Genomic DNA, 23,421 nt, shown 5'->3' on the forward strand with positions numbered 1-23,421 from the left:
ATGACACACATGTGGTGCGTTCAGGGCCGCACGTTATCTAGACAAACATTCCAATAACACATTAAAAATATATACTCGTGTTTTTTTCCCGCTTTTAAACTTTACTTTTCCTTATATTCTTCATATGTAATCGTATCGAACCATTTATTATGTTCTGTTTTTTTCTGCTACTGTTTATGAATTCTTTGTATATTATCATTTTATTCAAAAAGTTTTTAAAAAACAACTCCCCTGAATGCGTCTTCCCAGTGACGCGGTCTAAATGCGACAGAAGTGAAACCAAGTTAGCTGCGGTGCTTCACTTCTCAGTCAGCCCTCCAGCAGAAGCTCTGAGCTCCAGAAACAAACTACAGCAGACTGAGTATCCGATCTTAAGCCGCTCGGGCCTTAACCAATTAAATGGAACGTTTTTATATTTAATTTCACTCAAATAGACTCCCCAATAGCGGTTATAGGGACAAAATCAGTTGCGTTGCTAGCCGCGTTAGCTAGCCGGCCTGTCCTTGTGCGTGACGTCACTTCCTGCTTTTGAAAATCGCGGTCAGAAAGTAACAAAAGCAGAGATGGAGCTACAAGGTAAATAAACACGTGTTGACAAGTCCTTTCTGCTGATATCTGCTTGTTATCATGTTATAATGACTTCTACTTTTACAGTATATATGTATTACTTCTTATACATTTATTATATTATTGTTTACATTATAGGTTATTAATAAAGAAAGTTCTGCACATATTTCTACCATAAATAGCTTTATTTTATTTAATGTACAGTACCAGTCAAAAGTTTGGACACACCTTCTCATTCAATGGTTTTTCTTTATTTTTATTTTTTTCTACATTGTAGATTAATATTGAAGACATCCAAACTATGAAGGAACACATATGGAATTATGTGGTAAACAAACAAATGCTCAACAAACCAGAATATGTTTTATATTTTACATTCTTCAAAGTAGTTGAATGAGAAGGTGTGTCCAAACTTTTGACTGGTACTGTATGTAGAACTATAATATCATGTATAATTAAATTGTCTTTGTCTAAAAATGTGTCTGCAATTCCCTTATTATGTGACTGAAACTTTTTTTTTAAATATACCATCTTAATATCCAGTATTTGTTCTATAGAAAGATCATGAGGGTCCTAAATCTAATATTTATACAGTACCAGTCAAAAGTTTGGACACACCTTCTCATTCAATGGTTTTTCTTTATTTTTATTTTTTTCTATATCTATATTTTAACTTCTGCACTAAGGTCATAGTTTGTCTCAGAAATAAAGAAACCCCTAAAGGTAATTTAACAACAGTAGTTACCACTGTTATGAAGGGATTTCCAGAATCCACAAAGACTTTTTCCATTTTGATGGAAAAATATGCACAATAACAAATTATTATTAATTGTTTTCTTTTCCAGTAAAGATTTTAGCGGGACATAATGCATGTCTTTGCTCTGAAGTGTATTTGTGATTATAATATATGTATAATATTACACACGTAAGGAGAAACAGTATGCTTCCTCTGTCTCAATACTTTTTTGGATAAGGAAATTCAGTCGTGACTTGGGAAATATTGAAATAAGCCCACGCAGCTGCATTTGATTTACTGCATTCTATATTTTAATGAATAAAATAAACATCAATCTTCCTTTCCCCGTCTCTCAGTGGGGACTGAACCGATGACCCTGGGCTCTCCCACCTCTCCAAAGTCGGCCCCTGGAGCCCAGTTTCTGCCCGGCTTCCTGATGGGCGACCTGCCAGCTCCAGCTAGCCCCCAGCCACGTGCCTTCAGTCTGTCCACGCCCATTATTGAGAGCACAGGTACGCCCCGAGGTCAGCAGACAGACACCCATCTGCACATCAGCTGATTGTTGTCTATTCTGTAGATTTCTTAGTGTGTCCTGTCCTGCTCTTTAGGAGGAGGTGGACGCTCTGCCCCGCAGCCCGTTGTCCCCACCCCCAAAGATAAGAGTGGAGCCCCACCTGTTCGCAGTATTCATGACGACCTGGGGACTGTGACGACGCCCCTCAACACACTCAGACAGGTTAGTACAAAGATGTTTCTCAAAACAGTATTTATTCACAACCAGACAGTCGTGATGATAAAATGTGATTTGGTCAAGAAAAGGCTGAACATTTTTTTTTATATATATATTTCTCTCCATCTCTCTTCAGTCTTTTCCAGCTATGCATTCTCCTCTAGCTGCAAGGGGGGCATCAACTCCAGGTACACACTGATACTTTACTACTGCTGTTACTACCTATTCTACTACATGGTATAGTAGATAGTCCACAACAAATAACACTGATACTACAGCTTGTGTATATATTTCATTTCCTTTTTGTCACCTGTCTGCCATATTTGGGATTCTCTCATCAAAAAATAACCTCAGAAATATTCTGCATACCATGATCTGCTGTCGCCCTTCCTGTAGTCACCTGTCTGTCTGTCTGTCTGTCTCTCTGCCTGTCTCTCTCCAGGTGTGCAGCAGCTGTGCATGTCTCCAGCTCAGGTGGATCCTTTTTACAGTCAGGGAGAGTCTCTGTCATCTGAGGATCAGCTGGACCAGACTTGGATCACTGTGTTTGGGTATTTATACTGCTAAATATACCGCTAACACTGCTGTAACGCTTAATACACTGTGAATACAAACATATGAACTATGTGTGTTTTGTGTTTGTTAGTTTTCCTCCAGCTTCAGCCTCCTACATCCTGCTGCAGTTCGCTCAGTATGGAAACATCCTCAAACACACGGTGAGACCAACACACACACACACACACACACACACACACACACACACACACACACACACACAAGTCCTGTCCGGTCGAGTGTCATATTAGAAACAAGGACAGGCAACAGATCTTATTAACAACAAACCTTTAAGAACTGAAGTTAAAAAAGCACTACTAGTGGAGCTATGTGGCGTTTTGCAGGTGGCTTTTTGGTTTGGGAGGAAAAAAAGCTCCACATTGCGGTGAAGTGATTGGATTAAAGGCTGAAGAAACATTTAATAAAGCTGAACAAAGCATTTCCGCTCAGCTTTCCTGTTGACAGCAAGAAAAGGATCGGCGCTGATCTCCATTGATGTTAATATTCAATATTACTTTGCAATCTCATAGCACAGCTATTCTCCATATTTATGAGAATTGACATAAATAAAATTACGTCAAAGTAAAATGCACAATTTTCAGGACCACTAACGTTTGAATATTACCATGCCTATCACCGCACATCATCAGGGAGAGACAAACACGTTTTCACTGTTGGCTAGTTAACGTTCTCTCGGAAAAGTAGTGACACAAAAATGGATACGGTTTTTAAATGAAAAAGTGATGTTGGAGACAACTCTGGGCCAGTAAAAGCTCCAAAGTGTGGTGAGGAAATGTAACCCTGAATACATTTAATTTGGATGCATAATCTCATTATGGTGTGCCGGATCCCATGTGGAGAATCACTGCAGTTTGTGATGATGTAAGAGGAGAGTTGGCATCCTGAACGGTGTACTTTGGTTTACAGACCAAGTAGAGCAAAAAGTTTGGAAATGTACACAATCAGCTCAAGTTTTAGAGATGTGTGTTGGTGTGAATTATAAGATGTTTTGATGGTTTATTGACAGATGGCGTCTCCTGGTAACTGGATGCACCTTCAGTATCAGTCCAGACTTCAGGCGAGGAAAGCTCTGTCTAAAGATGGAAAAGTGTTTGGTGACGCCATCATGGTGGGAGTCAAACCCTGCATAGACAAGGTCAGTACCTGTTCATTGGTACCGTTGTATTTTGTCCTCTGCCGTCTGATTGGTCCTCCACATCAGGTGACATTGAGCCCCATTTGAAGCCTCTTCTCTCTCTCTTCCCTCTTCCTCAGAGTGTGATGGACAGCAGCGTAGCCATCTCGTCTCCCCTCTCCACCTCCTTCTCCGCCTCTGTCCTCCCCTCCACTCCTCGCTCCGCCATCAGACCCCTCAGCGCCGCTTACAGGAGCTCCTGCAGCGACTACCAGGTGACCTTTTGACCCCAGGATTCACTTACTAGATAATCTTTGATGTAACATTTGTTTGACTTTAGAAATAAATCTGTGTGTCTGTCTTTAGGTGGTGGCAGACAGACAGACACCAAGGAAGGACGACAGTTTTGTTTCCAAAGCGATGGAGTACATGTTTGGCTGGTGACGTTACACAAAGCATCATGGGATACCTGCAGCCTTGTCGGAGAGAGGGGAATCAATGGAGCGATGGATGAACTGATTCACTACACTGTGTGTGTGTGTGTGTGTGTGTGTGTGTGTGTGTGTGTGTGTGTGTGTGTGTGTGTGTGAGAGAGAGAGAAAGTGTGATAGTGTGTGTCTGCTGAGGTAGAGGATCTTTTTGTCTTTCTCTTCTTTTATAATCAGTATTTTTAATGTTTTGTCTCAATAAAGTTTTTCTCTGTTCAATCTACAAAGTGCAGTCACATCCTCATGAAAAAACGTTTGTGGACGCGCAAACATTCTAGTCACACGTGATTGTTGGACATCTAAAAACCATGATCATAAATGTGCTGCTCGAGCAGCCTTTGCTCTTCTGGTTTCAGTCCTTCCAGATGGGGTGGAGGTCAGGGATCTGAGCAGACCAGTAAAGTTATTCCACACCAAGCTTAGAAAACCATTTCTTTATGGAGCTGTCTCTATGGGCGGGGACAAACATGTTAGAAAGAATACTGTTGTCTAAATATGATCGTATGCAGCAGCAAGATTTCCCCTCCTGGGCTCGACAGTAACAGTTGATTATTGGACTATTTAACATATAAAACAATAGGGACAGCGAAACATGCACCCAAAAATCAAATATACAATTGTGTAAACCAGGAATTAGAGGTTCACAAGTTAACTTATAACCCTTAATCAGTTGAATCAAATTCTCCTTTTGTTCAATTACTGTAATAAAGCTTTTATTCTTTATCACATTTTCATGATTAAGCTGACGTTTAACTGCATAGTATCTTAATATCTTTATAACAAAATAGAAAGCAACCATAATTTAATTTTGGGCAACAGAGAGTTGATGCCTGGTTACTGGCCTGGCAACGTATTTTTAGAATTTCATAAACGGGTGTCCAGACACATTGGGCCTGAAATAGTAAATTAAAAGGAATAGTTGGACATGTTGACATCCTGTTTTCTAACGCTCAGTTAGAAAACAGGATGTCAAACTATTGATATATATATATATATATATATATAGTACCAGTCAAAAGTTTGGACACACCTCATTTAACTACTTTGAAGAATCTAAAATATAAAACATATTCTGGTTTGTTGAGCACATAATTCCATATGTGTTCCTTCATAGTTTGGATATCTTCAATATTGTCTACAACTTTAGAAAAACTGAAAATACTGAAAAACCATTGAATGAGAAGATGTGTCCAAACTTTTGACTGGTACTATATATATGTATATATATATATATATATATATATAAATGTATACCCCTCTCATGCCTGTACAAGGAATAGATCTCTACAAGAATTTTATGATTAATTTAATGATCTAATAATCCGTAAAAACTTTGTTACTGTTAATAATGAAGGCTCATTTTAGGTAGGGAACTTGGCTGGCAATGCTACAATTGCATCAAGTATAAGATCCTTGTTCAAAACAATGAAAATTATTCTAAACTGATTTATGTTGATGGATACTGTTGTCCGAAAATCCGGGTTAATTGACAGCGAGACATAAAATATGAAAAAAAGCACCAAAAAAAAGCAATTGTATGATAGAAAATAACAGTATTGAGAGGCTGAATGGACTCTGGTGTAAATGTGAACTTTTATTTTGTCCAGCAGATGGAGCCACAAATCCTGCCACACACACCTCAAGAAGTCTATTGTGTAAAGTACAGACGAAGATGTCAACTATTACTCTTTGTGTTTGGAGTATTTGAAGAGTGGTCGCACAAACCCAGAGAGTTCTAGTGTTCCCAAAAATAGGAGAAAAGCGCTGAGTGGTTTATAAACATACATTCAGTTTGAAGACATAATGAACCTCTCACCTACTTTAACCAAGTTGAGCAACATTTTTTAAGTAGATCGCCACACCTTGGTGTTTGTCCTGCCTGATGGGACATCACTGAATGACTAATTGTAATGACAATGACAAATCAAGTTCACACATGACGCAGATTAGTGCAAATATAACCACTGATGTTCCTGCCTAACCTGCCAAAGTAGCATGAACAATGACTCTTGTTTTAGCTTGTAAAAAAACAAAACAAGAGAAAGAGTTCCTTTTTTGGTCTTGAATACATTGTTACATTGACTCATCTCAGTTGTTGGACAGAATCTAACCTGAGGAGAGATGCCAAACAGTAAGGGGGACGACCAAAAGCCACCAGCCTCACTCATTGTGTGTCATTTTCAGAAAACTCCCTGCAGTTGACCTCTCCACGAGTAGCCAGTTACCCTTGTGTCCCTTATGCCAGCGACATATGGTCCACTCAGCCCCCTACTCTACAGGTACAGCATAAACTCAGGGGGATAAATGACTAGAACAGGCCTTACAGCCAGCCACTGTATGCAGCGCAGAATGCCGGCTGCTAGGAGAAAGAGTGAGAGGAGGGGGTTGTGCGTGGAAGAGACGGAGGAAGGCTTTGGTTGAGCTTATGCGAGGCCCTCCTGACCTTAAAGGACGTTAGTACACGCTGAGGGGAAAACAGTTTATATAAAACATGACTGGCAATTTTATAAGATAAGATAAAATGAAATAATCCTTTATTAGTCCCGCAGCGGGGAAATTTACAGGATAACAGCAGCATAGATATAGTGCAAACAAGAGACATAGTAAAAAAAAACAATATCAAAATAAGTATTATACAGTACCAGTCAAAAGTTTGGACACACCTTCTCATTCAATGGTTTTTCTTTTTCTTTCTTTTTTTTTCTTTCTACATTGTAGTAGATTAATATTGAAGACATCCAAACTATGAAGGAACACATATGGAATTATGTGGTAAACAAACAAATGCTCAACAAACCAGAATATGTTTTATATTTTACATTCTTCAAAGTAGTTGAATGAGAAGGTGTGTCCAAACTTTTGACTGGTGCTGTATGTTTTATGTTATATCTATATTTTAACTTCTGCACTAAGGTCATAGTTTGTCTCAGAAATAAAGAAACCCCTAAAGGTCATTTAACAACATTTTTGACTGGTACTGTATAAGTATGGAGCCCTAATTATTATAAACTTTGTGGAAACTGAGGAGGGATCCTTCCTCCAAGACAGACAATTTTATATACAGTATTTAAATGTATAAGTATGTAGATGAAAATGTTATATAACACCTTGGATAAACTCAACAAACACGTTGGACACACGTTCTCATGTTGTCATTCAGTTTATCCAAGGTGTTATCTAACATTTATACATTTTTTCTACTCTCTGTGCAGATTACATATATGACATTGTCTTCAAAGTAGTTGAATGAGAAGGTGTGTCCAAACTTTTGACTGGTACTGTATAAGTATGGAGCCCTAATTATTATAAACTTTGTGGAAACTGAGGAGGGATCCTTCCTCCAAGACAGACAATGTCATATATGTAATCTGCACAGAGAGTAGAAAAATGTATAAATGTTAGATAACACCTTGGATAAACTGAATGACAACATGAGAACGTGTGTCCAACGTGTTTGTTGAGTTTATCCAAGGTGTTATATAACGTTTTTATTTTCTTCTACTCTCTGTGCATATTACATATATAACATTGTCTGTCTTGGAGGAAGGATCCCTCCTCAGTTTCCATAAAGTTTATAATAATTAAGGCTACATACTTATACATTATACCTTATATTAACTAACAAAACAGACAATTGTATAAGATAAGATAAGATAAAATAAGTGTGTAGCAAGGTGTTATCTAACATTTGTTCTACTCTCTGTGCATATTACATATATAAAATTGCCTGCTACACACCATTTAAATACTTTTAAATTTAAAATATGAGTATTTCCACAGTGTCATAATGGGATCATAATCTGATTCACTTCTTCCACCGATACCTTTAATGATTGGTTTCAATAGTCTCTCTCTCTCGCTCTCTCTCTCTCTCTCTCTCTCTCTCTCCACCAATCAGAAGACGAGGAGAGTTATCGCGATACTTGCCTGGGGTTAGAGAGCGGATATGAGCAATACAAAACAGTAGAGAATCCACAAAACTGAAATATTATATATACATACAGTCAATATTAATCTACAATGTAGAAAAAAATAAAGAAAATGAAAAACCATTGAATGAGAAGGTGTGTCCAAACTTTTGACTGGTACTGTATTTTAAAAAGTATTTAAATGTATAAGTGTGTAGCAAGGTGTTATATAACATTTTTATTTGTTCTACTCTCTGTGCATATTACATATATAAAATTGTCTGTCTTGGAGGAAGGATCCCTCCTCAGTTCCCATAAAGTTTATAATAATTAAGGCTACATACTTATACATTATACCTTATATTAACTAACAAAACAGACAATTGTATAAGATAAGATAAGATAAAATAAGTGTGTAGCAAGGTGTTATATAACATTTGTATTTGTTCTACTCTCTGTGCATATTACATATATAAAATTGTCTGTATGTAAGTATTTAAATGTATAAGTATGAAGCCCTAATTATTATTAACTAACAAGACAGACAATTTTATAAGATAAGATAAAATAAGTGTGTACATAAAATTGTCTGTCTTGGAGGAAGGATCCCTCCTCAGTTCCCATAAAGTTTATAATAATTAAGGCTACATACTTATACATTATACCTTATATTAACTAACAAAACAGACAATTTTATAAAATAAGATAAAATAAGTGTGTAGCAAGGTGTTATATAACATTTGTATTTGTTCTACTCTCTGTGCATATTACATATATAAAATTGTCTGTATGTAAGTATTTAAATGTATAAGTATGAAGCCCTAATTATTATTAACTAACAAGACAGACAATTTTATAAGATAAAATAAGTGTGTAGCAAGGTGTTATATAACATTTTTATTTTCTTCTACTCTCTGTGCATATTACATACACAAAATTGCCTGCTGCACACTTATCCATTTAAATACTTTTAAATTCAAAATATGAGTATTTCCACAGTGTCATAATGGGATCATAATCTGATTCACTTCTTCCACCGATACCTTTAATGATTGGCGTCAATAGTCTCTCTCTCTCTCTCTCGCCTCTCCACCAATCAGAAGACGAGCTGAGTTCTCGCGATACTTGCCCGGGGTTAGAGAGCGGATATCTCGCGTTACCTGAGCCGTCCGCGTCTCATTCCACCACGGTCAAACCTGCCGGCTGAGTTCCTCGTTCGACAGCTTCTCCGCTTTAAACCTCATTTTTTTTTTGGAAACGGAATTTATATATTTTTTTTATATATATATTTAAAGTAATCGTCTATCTAAACTTCACAGGTTGGTCCAATTTGTACAGAAAATTTAATTTAAATTAAAAAAAAAAAAAAAAAAAAAAAAGGAATTTCAGCTAGCGGCATTAGCCGGTCCGTGCTAACAAAGAAAATCCTTTCTCTCCAGAAATAACCCCCATTACTCTCTTCAGTTATGAGTCATGTGGTCGTTGATAATCCACACGGTCTAGATCAGCAGGTGAGTACTCCTTTTTAAAGCCTTATTTTAGCTTTATTTTCAAAAAAGCGGGGTTTTGTCTTTACACGCATGTAGTTTCGACGGAGAAAGAGGTTAGCTTAGCCGTTAGCATTAGCGGCTAAGCTAACGCTGCGGATGCTAAAATGGAGGGTTATGGCGGAGCTAGTCACGCTGTTTAGAGCTATTAAAACATGTTTTCCCCCACTTTTTTTAACTGATTTGTGTTTGTGGTGAACCATGTGATATATACGTGTTGGTTTAAATGTATTTTAGTTGGTTTAAAGCTCGTATTTGGGGGGGGTTTAGCCGGTGTGCTGCGGAGGGAGCCCGGCTGGTTTGAGGCCTTCTCGACCCTGAAACGTGGCGCAGGAAAAAATGTTGGCAGCATTTTTTTTTAAAGCCTCCATTAATGTTTTCTGGAATGCAAAACACTCATATATATGATTAATTAAAGTTGCAACGTTGACACATCAATATATATAAGTAATTTCTGCATGTGTATTAAAGATTATTAATAAAGTAACTTTTTGTTTAGTGTGTTTAATGTGTTTTTTGTGACTTGACATTAAGCAGGTTTCAATAGGTAATAACAGGTTGTTTCATAAGTGTATAGCTTTTATATAGTGCTGGTGAATAGATTTAAATGGTTATTTCATCGTGCTGCGTACCATCATTGTGTAATCATAGTATTTGATCATATTGATTTAAACCACAATGTATTTCTTATATTTCCCCCCTTTTTTTCTTTTGTAGCTTTCTGCCCTAGACTTGAACTCTCCTGACGGACAAGGTGGAGGAACTGGCAGTAAGTATTAAACAGGATTTTGCCCAAATGCATCAATGTAATGCAGTTGATGCTCATGTAACTGCTACTTTTGTATTGATCACTATCAAAAAAGTAGCTTATGCAAACCACTGGGGTTCTCTAGTAAATGAGAGATGTATATTTGTATTATAGTAGTCACAAAAAAATAATCTCTTACAGACAACACCTGTTTTTGACTTTATCTTTATGCAAAAACAGTGGTTTAGAGTTAACAGGGGTGTTTTGTATTCATACAGTTTGTCAGTATGCCAATCTTGTAGTATTCAGAATGAGTGTATTGTATGTGACACCTTTTTGTTTTTCTCTCGACCCCAGGGCGTTACATTCCACCTCACTTGAGAAACAAAGATGCACCTAAAAACGGTAGGTTTAATCAACCACTTTCACAGTCAGACCATCAACACAGGTCTGGTTTGTGGTGTTCTTCTCATTGTTAAAAAGCCCATCAGAGCATGGTAAAAGCAAGCACAGTTGAGAAAATATTGGTGAGGTGCCAGTAATTGGTTTCTCTTTGTTTCTGCTGCTTAAGACTATTTTTACAGGTGCACAGAAAGACAGTCATGTCAAGTTGGGTTTTCTGTGCATGATGGCTCATCTTGTCATGAATAAAGTAGGACAAGTGGTACTGTAAAATGGTTTTAGGTGGATCATAAGGAAGTGAAAGAGGCAAATTTCAAAATGATTTCACATTTTGACCGCTGTCATTGGTAATATGTCCCAAGTTTATTCTTGTCTCACATGTGAGCAAAAGGAGTGCTAGCTGTTGGCTGCTCTGATGAAGGGGAATGTTTTTTTATTTTTTACCTGTACTTGTTTAGGCCTCTTAAAGGCATTAAATCAAGACGAATGCTGTGCCTGCCATAATTGGCCAGATAATTTAACATTTAAAAAAGTCCTGCATACTGGTTCTGTGTCATTGCACACTTGATGTTTTTTTACTGTTTTCTCATTCCACAGCAGGAAATGCTTATTCTGCTGGTAGACAGTACGGTTATTCAGAGCCACCAGTAAATCTCTGTAAGTCCCTTCTGTCTGCTTTCGCTGAGGGCAACCTGCATTACCAGATGCATGAAATAGCCATTTTACACACCAGCAAAGCCAATGTGAAAAGGGAGAGTTTCGAGCTTTACATTTTCAGTAAAAAATGTATGATGGGCTCATGATTAATTAATGTGCTTCTCGACTAGGATGCTTGCATACAAAATGAGAAATATGTCTCTTTATATAAGCACACACCTGCTGGGTTAATGCTTTTCTTAACTATAGTGAGTGGAATTTTTTCATCTTTTGAAATAAGTCTTTACAATGTTTTCCCACTGTATATGTAAGCCCATATTTCACCTGCACCTGTCCCCTAAGTTTCTTCTAAGCAGTACCCAGACCCATGGCAGGCAGAGTGTGAGCAAAGACTCAGAAATAACTATACAGCAGGAGGGGATGACTGTAAGATTGGTAACTATTACTGTAAAGTCAAGCCCGACACTCGTTCTGCATGACTCAGAAGTTATGGGCGAGTCTTTTTATAGCCTGCTTCCCTACCTTTGCTCAGGTTACCCAAGACTGGCCTCTCAAGAGCTTGCCTTTTACCATGCCTACAGTGGGGTTGGTGAAACAGATGTGGTATACTTTGACCTCTACCTGCATGCCATCTACTTGTTGGCAGATTTACATGTTCAGTGTATGTATAGCTGAACATTGGGGCATAATCAACGTGCCCTTGCTTTGTCATGGTCACTTGAAAAAAAGCAGAAGAAATCTGGGCCTAACACAGTGTTGAAGCTTGCAATTGAAGTTGCTTTTGATGCATGGGGATGGTGCCTTCAAGACTCTGCACTGCATCACTACTGGCTGTTGTACTAATAATGAGCCAATGTCAGCAGTGACTGTAGGGCTGGGCGATATAGATTATAAATAGCCACATTTTTTTTAGGCATAAATATATTTATTTACTAGAACTGTTTGATTTAACCCCTTGATGCGTATTATAATAGTTCTATTTATTATTCACTATTGAAGTACATTTTTTTTCTTTCTGAAATGTTTTCAAATCGTTTGTATTTAATTGTTTATTTATCGATTAAATATTGACTGACTTGTTGAGAGCTCTGGAGTATAACAGGTTAAACGATTCTTGCAACATTTAGTCTTTGAAATTGAGCAGGTTTGCGTTGCTGCACAAGCGTCTCCAGAATATGCGGTTAAATTGCTGTCTGAAGTGAGGTGCACTTTGCTGTGTGATCAAAGGAGCATATCTACACTCACCTGGAGATCTGAGACTGTGCTAGGGGGCATATTCTCTTTTTCCAAACAGTGTTGTAGGCCCAAACCGGTTTTAGCTCTTATTTTTCTACGCAATAGAAGTATAAAAACATTTCCGGTCATTATGAAAAACTGGCAGAACAAGCAGTCCAGGCAATTAATGGTAATGGTTACAGTTTCATGTTTTCCCCTTTCCAGAATGTCAATCATCTTTTTTTTTCCCTTTGCCATAATTGTTTGATTTCCTTGTCTTTACACGTCACAACTTTCATAACCCGTCTGTGAAAACAACTGAAGCCGTTTACTTGAAAGCTACTCATGATGTGGTCACTCCAACACTGCTTAGAGAAGGAGATGGTTACTCTACTGCAGCTTTCATATGTTTGGTAGCTACGATGCACCAATACGGACCATTTTTGTCCATTTTGGTGGGTTGATGAACTGACATCACCTGCTTTGCTGTCTCAGAAAGTTAAGCTTATACACTGCTGCATGTTGTGCTTTGCCATGTTTCAGATTGCACTTTTTTTTTTCTGATACCCGTCCGATTGACAATATTTCCCTACAAAGTGCGTCGCAGTATTTTTGTAGTAGATAGAAATTGTTTAGTTGAATTAGATTGGAAGTTTGCCCTCAACAGAGGAAACAGTCTGAATGCAACACAGGAAACCGTCTTGCCTATTGTGATTGCAATGCAGCTCTGAGAGGCCCCAAACTGACCAAAATCCAATTCTTGCTACTTTCAACATGGTACTTTTTGAGCTTTGGAAAATACTACATATTAGGGTTACATCATTATATATTGCGCAATGATGAATTTAATTATTCCGATCCGTATAGGAGACAAAACTGGCGACATCCTCCACTTTTTGAAGCTAAGGCTGATCTACAACACTAGATCTGTGCGGACGGTCTGCCCGCCCAGTCATGCTATTGTGACATAGCCTCGTGCACTTAGCAAGCCCAATCGTAGCAGTGCCAACCAACAGTTCAATATTTAACCAATCTTTTTGATTGCTTAATCTTTTGTCTTGTACAGGTGTAGAACTGGCTTTGCATTTTTTGCCTTTTTTATATTCGACAACATATTACGACAAATGTTGCAGCATTTTTTATCCTGGTAGTTTTGAAAACTCTCATTCCAGGTTCAAGTCTACTATGTAGTTGCTTGCATCCCACCAAGAGGTCCTTATGGCCAGTAAGGACTTTGAGTAGAGCTAAATGAGTATTTGCTTACAGACACATATGTGCAGCATCACGCTCTTCCTCTCAAGCCTCTCAACTTTTTTTTGTCTTTCCACAAAGATGCGCCTGGCTGGGACGGCGGACGCAGCAATGGATTTGTGAATGGTTACCACGACAATCGCACAAATGGGGGCTATGGAGGGCGGGGACACCCTCGCAATGATAGAGGTGGGCGTGGAGCCTACCGTGGTAACAGGGGTGGAGGCTCGTTTAATCAACCATTGCAACATGCAGGTGGGAAAACCCATGCCTCTAAATGTCAACCTATAGCCCTGGTTTTCAGAGTGACAGTGTGGTTTAAGATGGAAACTTCGCCCTCCCCCACCCTTGTTACAATAGCAGTGCGCAGTTAGTTACCAAAGCTAATTCATAATAATTAGCTGCGCACTTAAGGGAATGATCTTTGCTCCGCTTTTGAAAAGAAAGTGGTGCCATATGAAAACACTAGATTTGCAAAAAGAATGTGTCTATGAGCAACTCTGTTCACTACAGGATTTGCCGGTGAGGGCAACTTCCAAGGAGGAGGAGCTCCTAGGGATGCTGCCTACAACAGCTTCGGTGGACGCAACGATAGGTCAAAGTCTACCTTCTTCAATGACCGTGGGTCAAGCTCAAGGGGAAGGTGTGTAAAAGTGATGCGTTTAATAACATACTGTGTTTTTATAATCTGCAAAGTTTGTTTTAATACGGTGTCCTAATGTTTTATAATCTGAAATTTTACAGCAAAGCATTCAATACAGTCTGAATGGGCCTTATTTTATAGTTAACTTTCTATGATAATTTTCACCCAGTTTAATTATTTTATATTAAATTTCCATGTAAAACCTCCTTCCAGCCAGTAGTAATGGGCAGATACTGTTAAAAATAAATCACAAAAGGGTTTCTATTGGCTCCACATATTAACACACTGTTGCCATGTGTACAGATATGAGCGTGGGGGCTTTTCTGGTGGAGGAAGCAACCGGTGGGGTGATGAGTCCAGAGAGGAAGATTGGTCCAAGCCCACTGCTCCCAACGATCGCCAGGAAGCGTAAGAAAGACTTTGCTCACAAATAACACAAAATCACAAGTAACAGCAATCTTGTATTTTGATTTGATCTCAACTTTTGCCAACCTTATTTTCCAGAGAGCTTTTCTCTGCAAGCAACACTGGGATAAACTTCGAGAAATATGATGATATTCCCGTGGAGGCCACCGGAAGCAACTGCCCGCCCCACATTGACAGCGTAAGTCTATATCAGAAGTCCTTGCACATTAAAATTATGTACTTCAAATGGCCGTCCTTAATATATATGTACAGATTGATTTTTAAAGGTTTGTATAAAGAAGTTTGTGCCTTTTTACTGACTGTCCGTTTTCTTTCTGTAGTTCCACGATGTGGACATGGGGGAGATTATCATGGGGAACATCAACCTGAGTCGCTACACTTGTCCCACCCCGGTTCAAAAGCATGCCATCCCCATCATCAAGTCCAAGAGAGACCTGATGGCTTGCGCCCAGACTGGTGAGTGTTTCTATATATTCTCAATGTGTGCATTTTACAGCTTTTTCTCTTTGAGGTTGATGTATTATTTAGCTTACACCTTTTGGCTCCATAGTTTTCAATTTTAGTTTTATGTTGTCTAAATAATGTAATCATGTGTGTTCTAGGGTCCGGTAAGACTGCTGCATTCTTGCTGCCAGTGCTTAGTCAAATTTACTGCGAAGGGCCAGGAGATGCCCTGGCAGCCGCCAAGGGCAATGGACAGGTATTGTGGAAAGAAAATGCACAATAATTTAACTTATCCTGCTTTGCCGTTTTTGATTGTTGCTAAGCAAACATTTCCTTCATCCTCAGGATAATGGAAGGTATGGCCGCCGTAAGCAGTACCCACTCGCCCTCGTTCTGGCTCCCACCAGAGAGCTGGCCTTGCAGATCTACGATGAGTCGAGAAAGGTGAGTGACTATCCGCCCCCTCACATGGAACAAATATAGTTTTGCCTGAACCTTGACGCATCTTGACATTTATTTATTTCTCCCTACGTTTTAGTTTGCCTATCGCTCCCGTGTGCGTCCCTGCGTGGTGTACGGCGGTGCTGATATTGGCCAGCAGATCAGGGAGCTGGAAAGAGGATGTCATCTGCTGGTGGCAACACCTGGACGTCTGGTTGACATGATGGAGAGGGGCAAGATCGGTCTGGACTACTGCAAGTAAGTAGAACTCCGGGAGCCATGATGCTATTTTTTTTGTTGAAACATCTGACTCCAATTGCAATTTGTTTTGTAATTAACTGAATTGTTTCTTCGCAGCTTCTTGGTCCTGGACGAGGCTGACCGCATGTTGGACATGGGTTTTGAGCCACAGATCAGACGCATTGTGGAGCAGGATACAATGCCACCTAAAGGCCTCCGCCAGACCATGATGTTCAGTGCCACCTTCCCCAAGGAGATCCAGGTAGGTTTAATAGTCAACAAGTATAACAAATCATGCGAAATGTGATAAATATCTGCATACTTATATATTTGATTTGTTTGCATAGATCCTCGCTCGTGACTTCCTGGAGGACTACATTTTCCTGGCAGTGGGCCGTGTTGGTTCCACCTCAGAGAACATTACCCAGAAAGTTGTCTGGGTCGAAGACAACGACAAGAGGTCCTTCCTTCTTGATCTTCTCAATGCCACAGGTGAATAATGCACGCATATATATATATTATGAAACGTTTTGGGGGTTGCCACGCATGAAGGTCACATAGGGACCTAATCCATCACCTATATTTCTCGGTCTGCACCACATCAAGCTAATATTGACTTTGCTACATCTCTGTTTAACAAATGTTGTTCATTATAGCCACACCTTGCAGTGAAAGATAAAATATCAAAAATAAAATGTCATACACGGGTGAGCAGTCACTGAAATAACTTGCGGTGTTTAGTGGGTTTGCTTCTCCATATTGATCTTAAGTTGTTATACTTGTGTACTGAGAAGCCTTACGTTTACCGGCCGGTTTGGTTTTATCTCAGTTATTCCCAGTGATGTTCAGGAAAATGTGCCAGAGGCTCCAGAGAAACCCGGTAAGTGTGAACATATTATAATTTCACTCTGACCCCACAAAGCCAGAGACATCACATCCCACAGTTCATCCTGTCCCTCTGCACCCCAAGTGACATGCTGCCTCAGTTTTTGTTTTTTTGTTCCTTTCGTTTCCAATAAGAGCTTGTAGGACCAACGATGGCATTTGCCTTGCACTCTATAGACTAAAATTCTGCAATGTCACTCAGCCTCTCCCCACTGAAAAGGGAGTCCTTCCAAGCCGTAGAGTTGGTGTGTTAGCAACACCGCCGCTAAGGTCAGCCGGATCAACATGACCACGGTGGCTGGTTGTCATAGAGAGCTCTCAGTGGCCATGAGTCAGGTGGCTGTGACAGATAAAGTGGAACCAATCTGTCACTTCAGTGAACCTGTTCCGAGAGGTTTTAGTTTAGACCAGTTAAATGCCATGAGGACCATATTAATGTTTATTCTGATGGTATGCTGAGAAATATCTCGCAATTTCCGCTGCATACTGGTATTATGTAGAAGTGTGTTTTAACTGGATCTAACCACGAAAGAAGTGACGCATGTAGCTTATGTTCTGTTTCCATGGTAACCTGTGCAGCTTCCCCTATGAAAGGCAAACTAAGGGGGACAGCCTTTAAATCACACACTTGGGTGTTGGGTAAAGAGGCTTAAGGGTGGTTAACTGCATGGAAATTGCGATCCAAGTGTCCTTTTTTTACCTTTTTAAAATTGAGCTAGTCTGATTGAGCTGACCTGGGCTTTATTTTAAAGTCCTGACATGGCATGTCCTAATATCACCCATTCTTTATTCTGTTATATATCCATATCTGGATTGTAACGGAATATCTTACAATTCAAGAATTGTTTAAAGTAGGGATGTCCCAAGCCAATCCTACTTACATTTATCAGACATACCTAATTTAAATGGAAGTAATTCAGTTATCTTCAGTACTATGTGCAGAAAACCTTATAACATGGTTCTCAAAAATGGTTGTCAGGAAATATAAAGCTTTTTATTCAATCCATGTCTCCATTTTTAAGCTGTCATTTAGTTTTTGATTTTCATTTACATCATGATCTCTAATCGCTTTTTTTCTATTTTTTTGTTTTTTAGAATGACAGTTTTAAGTTCCTGCTCCCATCTTTTAGTTATAAAAATCCATGCATACATTTGTACCCAGTTATCAATGATTTTATATTCTCTCCCCCCCCACCCTGCTCCTTTCGTGCTCTTTGTCCTGCTTTCCTCCTGTTTGTCTCGTCCTCTCTGTCTCCGGCTACACAGGCAAAGAGTCGTTAACTCTGGTGTTTGTGGAAACCAAGAAAGGAGCAGATGCCCTGGAGGACTTCCTTTACCACGAGGGATACTCCTGCACCAGCATCCATGGAGATCGATCCCAGAGAGACCGAGAGGAAGCTCTGCATCAGTTCCGTTCTGGACGCTGCCCCATCTTGGTGGCTACAGCTGTAAGTAATCATAATGATTTCAATAATGAGGAGACACAGCCTATCTTGAATTGTTAGAAAAAAGCTCTCATTAAAACAATGTTTTGCTTTAAAATGAGATTTGAGGGGTTGCTCATTAACGCAAGTTCCATAATTTGTATGACCCTTGCTCAAATTATAGTCGCGACTGAAAGTTGTTTGTTTTTTGTGGTCTCAACATCTTAATTTTTAAACTATTTTCTAACTTTAATTTTATAATTTCTTATTATTCCAGGTGGCTGCCAGAGGTCTGGACATCAGCAATGTGAAGCATGTCATTAACTTTGATTTGCCCAGTGACATTGAGGAATACGTTCACCGTATTGGCCGTACGGGACGTGTGGGCAACCTTGGTATGGACCTTATCTTTTTTTTAAACCAAATTTTCAATTCTGCTAAGTAAATTCATATTTAATGACTCATGATCTTTTTCTGTTTAATGTAGGTCTGGCCACGTCGTTCTTTAACGACAAAAACAGCAACATAACCAAAGATTTGCTGGACATTTTGGTGGAGGCCAAGCAGGAGGTCCCCTCCTGGCTTGAGAGCCTGGCCTACGAGCACCAGCACAAGAGCACCACCCGTGGACGCTCTAAGAGGTAAGTGTCTCAATCAGGAACTAAAGCATTTTTAGAACGTGCACAAATGTCAGCCGTTAGTCATGTGACAATCAGTCCTCCTCTTGGGCCTTGTTATATCAACGCTACATAGATTCAACCACTTCTCAAGGTTACTTTGAAAAGTACCCTCAGAAAATCTGTACTACAACATCTAACACACATGCATTCCTGTGAAGGTTCTCTGGTGGTTTCGGAGCTAGAGACTACCGTCAGACGCCTGGTGGCGGCCCTGGAAACTTCGCTAGCAGCCGTGGTGGTGGACGTGGCACAGGAGGAGGTCATGGAGGAAGCCGGGGCTTTGGCGGCGGTGGAGGTAAGAAACAATCTTTACTCATTTTGTCTGTTTCACTTTGTCCTTAACTTAACACCAGTAACATTGCTATGTAGAACCATGGGGCATTATGTTTGACTGATGAAACTTTTGGGCTTTTGGCCACAAAACTGCATAAAAGTCGTAGCTTACAGATAGCAAGCTTATAATAAGAAATAACGGGAAAAGTGTATTGATTTAAATAATGCTGTTGCTGCTCAGCGGACTGACCCCCTGACTTTATCCTTCACAGGTGGCTTTGGCAACAACTTCTACAACAATGACGGCTATGGGGGAAACTACAGCCACTCTGGTAGCGTGGATTGGTGGGGCAACTAGTCGCCATAGGATCAGGTTGCCACGCCAACCCAAGGGAAACCACATGTTAACTTAAGCCAGACCATAACAACCCTCCCTGTGTAGCTTCACTGACACACAGTACATTACCAACCCTGGTTCTCTGCCATTTGCTTCTCTCAAAAAGGAAGTGCAGCACGACGCAAAGGAAAAGTCACCAGCACGTGCAATGCACCGGAGAACGCAGAGATTCGCACACCTCAGAGTGAGCATGGATGCTGACATGCATTGTCCGATAGCAACTTCGGGCTTTCATTGTTAAAAGTATTTTTGTTCTTTTTGTGGAAAAAACAAAACAAACAAAGCAAAACAATCGAATAACCTGAGGATCATTTGTATGTTAATGTACTGTGCCTTTGGAATTTAGACAGGAAATCTATGTTTTCATTTCACCAGACGAACATGGCCAAGAGCTCTAAATTTGATTTTACTATTTTGTTTGGTGAAAAAAAATATTAGAAAGGTAAAATAAGCTTAGACTTAATCAAACCTTGGCAAACACTGGGGTATTGTGGCGCAGAGTCATGATTCCATTTGAACTTCAAATTTATTGCAGGAACATCATGTAGCCTTTTCTATAGTCAAACAGCTAATGGAGCCATTACTATGTCTAACTCAAACTGGGCCACTCTGTGAACGCAACCGTATTTTAATCCTAAGGGGACAAAGTTACATTTGTTTTTCTTTTTCTTTTTTTGCTCACTCTATCCTGGACAGGCTCCTTTTTATGGATATGATAGTCTTTGAAATAGCCATTCCTATTGTAATCTTAAGAAACACGTAAGTCATTAAGCTCAGTGCCAACGATCGCTGAGGTTTAAACAAGAATAATCACTGCTGGAACTTGTTACTCCACACTTTTAAATTGACTTGACAGTGTTACGGCAGCTAGTACGCTACCAAGTGCTAGCTACGTTAAGTGGGCGGTGTTTTTTGTTTAATTTTTACTTGAGACATTTTTGGTGCAGGTGTGTGCAAAATTGAAAAACTGAGTCAGTTTTTTGATTTTTGAATTGTTTCTCTACAAACATGTATCAAAACAAAAAATGCCTGCCATCTTGAAAGTGAAGTTCAAAATGGCTGCATAAAGGACCACAGCATCGGGGAGGGCGTAGCGTGGTGTTAGTGTTTACTGAATCGACCGGCAGCCACGGGGCCCAGATGGTATTCTACGCTTGCAAGTGTTTTGTTTTTTGGTCAAGGAGGAAAGACACGTGAACTGAGTCGCAGGCTTAACTTAATTACAAACGTTTTCTCTTTTCAAGCTGCGTTGGAGGCATTGGTTCATCTTAAAGAGACAGGCATTTGAGTGATCACTGAGGTTTATCTATTGAACAGCGAGGAAACAGCAGGGTTAGAGCAGCACTTCGACCACTGGGGGGTTTAGGGCGCGACGAGGGTAGACGCGGCTTTCAGTGCACCGTGTAACTGTGGAGGGGGGCCAGAGATTTGGGGGGGGGAGTGCCCACCTTCCTTATGGAACATTTAAGTACTGTCAGATCCTCTGGGAGTTTATCTGCTCAGACGTATAAAAAAAATCAGCGGCTTTGCGAGAAGCCAGAGCAGGCTCTTCCTCTCAAAGAGGAGCAGCCATCGAGAGGAGGAGAGATGGGGCGTTTTCACCTCAAAATGCTCCAAATATTTCCTCATCGGGGTGTGTTGTGCCTTGAAACCTTTTTTTTTTTCTTTCTTTTTTTTTTTTTTTTTTTTAAGAAACTGAACTAAAAAAGATGCACTGACGGTGTTGAGAACTTGAGATTGAATGGTGCTACTTGATTTAGGTGTGTAGGCCCTTGTTCGTCGTGCCCATCAAGTTTTACAAAAGTTATTTTATTGCACATCTAGAGTTTTATATAGATGTCTTGGATATGTGTCCTTAAGCTTCCAAATATTGTGTGTGAGGAGATTGTGAGAAACGCAGCTTGTTTACAAAAGGGGACAGGTTCTAAACGTTTAAACCAGGATTTATTTGGGACCAGGGGATTTAGCAGTCGGGGGGAATTTAGCCATTTGCACAGATTTCTAGATTCTACTTTTGCTGCTAGTTTTGTGTAATTTATTAAGCATTTTTGACAAATATTTATTTTTGTAAGCCTCAAAGTGATTCTTTGAAAGTTTCAGTAACTTGACCAAAAGACAGTACAAAAAACACTGGCACTTGAATGTTGAATGTCACCTGTTTGCGTGAAATTTATATATTTCGGGGTAGTGTGAGCTTTTTAAATGTTTAAGATACATTGGACTCAGTAAATAATATCCACAGCTGTTTCAGGGCCTTACTCGTGGCCAGTCAACTTATTAGATTCTATTAATTGGTCATCAAAATTTAAAATGGAATTGAACAAACATGCCAAGGTTTGGAATAAAGCTGTCAAATGAGCAAAAAAAAAAATCTTAAGCATATCAGTGCTGAAGTGTTCAGATTCTCCAATTGTGTGCATTATTGATTCTTTACTCTAATTTGACCTGATGATTATTTTTCTCCAGTGAATGTCTGGCACATGGCAATCCTTAAAGAAACAAACATGTGGTTTATTCTCATTGTTGTATTTGCATATATGAAACCTCTGGAGGTTCTCTCTGAATGTGGAGCACGTCCGCAGAATTGATTATTCCAGGGTAGCTGTTGGAATTCATTTTGAGATGAACAGACAGGAGGTTCTGTGCAGGTTGTTGCAGGCAGAACCCCGAGACGTGTTCCTCATTCTCCAGAGAACCCCCAGAGCTCTTTAGACGTAGACTTTGCTTTCTGTATTAGCTTATAGGCTACTGCACTGCATGAGAAATACTCAGCTGTGCAATTGTATGATTTTACCAAAATAAAATGTTTGAATGCAAAAAAGTATCTGGAAAAATCCAGCATGTTTCATTAAGACTTGTTTACTGTAGTTGTGCAGAGAAGACCTGTAGCAGCGGCCTGTTGCCGAGCGTGGATTCCTGGCGGACGGGCGGCAAAAAAAAATTCTATTTGGTATAGATTGGATGGGCTTCGTTTCCTTTTGAAAAAAATATATAAAGATTTCATTTCTAAATTTATCTGTGTGGATTGTGTTATTTCCTCAAACCAGAGTTAAGGTTATGGGAGTTTTTTTGTGGGACTTTCTGTTTTCTAAGAAAGGGCAACAACTTGTACCTAAACACAACAAAACTAAGAGTATTATGGTGCAAAAGTTCCTTAAGGTCCAACTTACTTCTAAAGCAATCATCTGTTTCAGACAAAATACTCAAGTTACTTGAAGTGAGACTATAAACATACAGTATTGAATGCATGAACACAAGTAAAGACATTTAAAGGTACATATATTGTTTATATGTTTTTAAATGAACAAAAGCAAACATGCAGAAAACACAGATGGACAATCCAGAAACAAATGAACACTAATATGAGCAATTTCAAATGTTAAAGATAATCAAAAGCATGCCACTAAACCTGATGATATACTTTGATGCACTCAACCAGACAGCCTCTCTCTCTGTGGACAGCCAGGCCAGTGAAGTGAATGTAGGTTGACTTTCATTTAACAGTTTCAGGTTCCTATTGTGGTTTCACGGATCTGTTGATACAGGCATGCCTGCAAAAGGCCACACCTCTACCAAGTAAGAGCAACACGCATGACTGAGGCTTTCGCTTCTTTTTTTTGGTGTTTTGT

The 23,421-nt window shown here is 39.4% G+C and overlaps 2 protein-coding genes across 9 annotated transcripts; both read left to right on the plus strand.

Moving 5' to 3' along the window:
- The first annotated feature begins 258 nt into the window (after positions 1-258).
- nup35 (nucleoporin 35) lies at positions 259-4,438 on the plus strand. Of its 4 annotated transcripts, none has more exons than XM_054615570.1 (9): positions 259-576; positions 1,660-1,827; positions 1,912-2,039; positions 2,170-2,221; positions 2,476-2,584; positions 2,680-2,749; positions 3,616-3,744; positions 3,864-3,998; positions 4,090-4,438. In XM_054615570.1, the coding sequence occupies exons 1-9, from the start codon at positions 564-566 to the stop codon at positions 4,165-4,167; spliced, it is 882 nt and encodes a 293-aa protein (XP_054471545.1). In that variant the 5' UTR covers positions 259-563; the 3' UTR covers positions 4,168-4,438. The 4 variants fall into 4 exon arrangements, with proteins under 4 accessions (XP_054471545.1, XP_054471546.1, XP_054471547.1 ...); XM_054615571.1 differs by having other exon boundaries at positions 1,915-2,039; XM_054615572.1 differs by having other exon boundaries at positions 1,660-1,815.
- Positions 4,439-9,294: 4,856 nt separating this feature from the next.
- On the plus strand, positions 9,295-21,477 carry ddx3xa (DEAD-box helicase 3 X-linked a). Of its 5 annotated transcripts, XM_054615562.1 has the most exons (21): positions 9,295-9,438; positions 9,559-9,630; positions 10,384-10,435; positions 10,772-10,819; positions 11,414-11,473; positions 14,021-14,128; positions 14,453-14,582; positions 14,886-14,990; positions 15,087-15,186; positions 15,329-15,464; positions 15,611-15,708; positions 15,798-15,896; positions 15,991-16,151; positions 16,251-16,395; positions 16,481-16,625; positions 16,963-17,013; positions 18,285-18,466; positions 18,720-18,837; positions 18,930-19,083; positions 19,281-19,417; positions 19,668-21,477. In XM_054615562.1, exons 2-21 carry the CDS (start codon positions 9,586-9,588, stop codon positions 19,751-19,753), a joined length of 2,160 nt encoding a protein of 719 aa, XP_054471537.1. In that variant the 5' UTR covers positions 9,295-9,438; positions 9,559-9,585; the 3' UTR covers positions 19,754-21,477. The 5 variants fall into 5 exon arrangements, with proteins under 5 accessions (XP_054471537.1, XP_054471539.1, XP_054471540.1 ...); XM_054615564.1 differs by lacking the exon at positions 16,963-17,013; XM_054615565.1 differs by lacking the exon at positions 11,414-11,473.
- Positions 21,478-23,421: the final 1,944 nt, after the last annotated feature.

This window comes from Anoplopoma fimbria, chromosome 16 (assembly GCF_027596085.1).
Source record: "Anoplopoma fimbria isolate UVic2021 breed Golden Eagle Sablefish chromosome 16, Afim_UVic_2022, whole genome shotgun sequence".
Lineage (NCBI taxonomy): Eukaryota > Metazoa > Chordata > Actinopteri > Perciformes > Anoplopomatidae > Anoplopoma > Anoplopoma fimbria.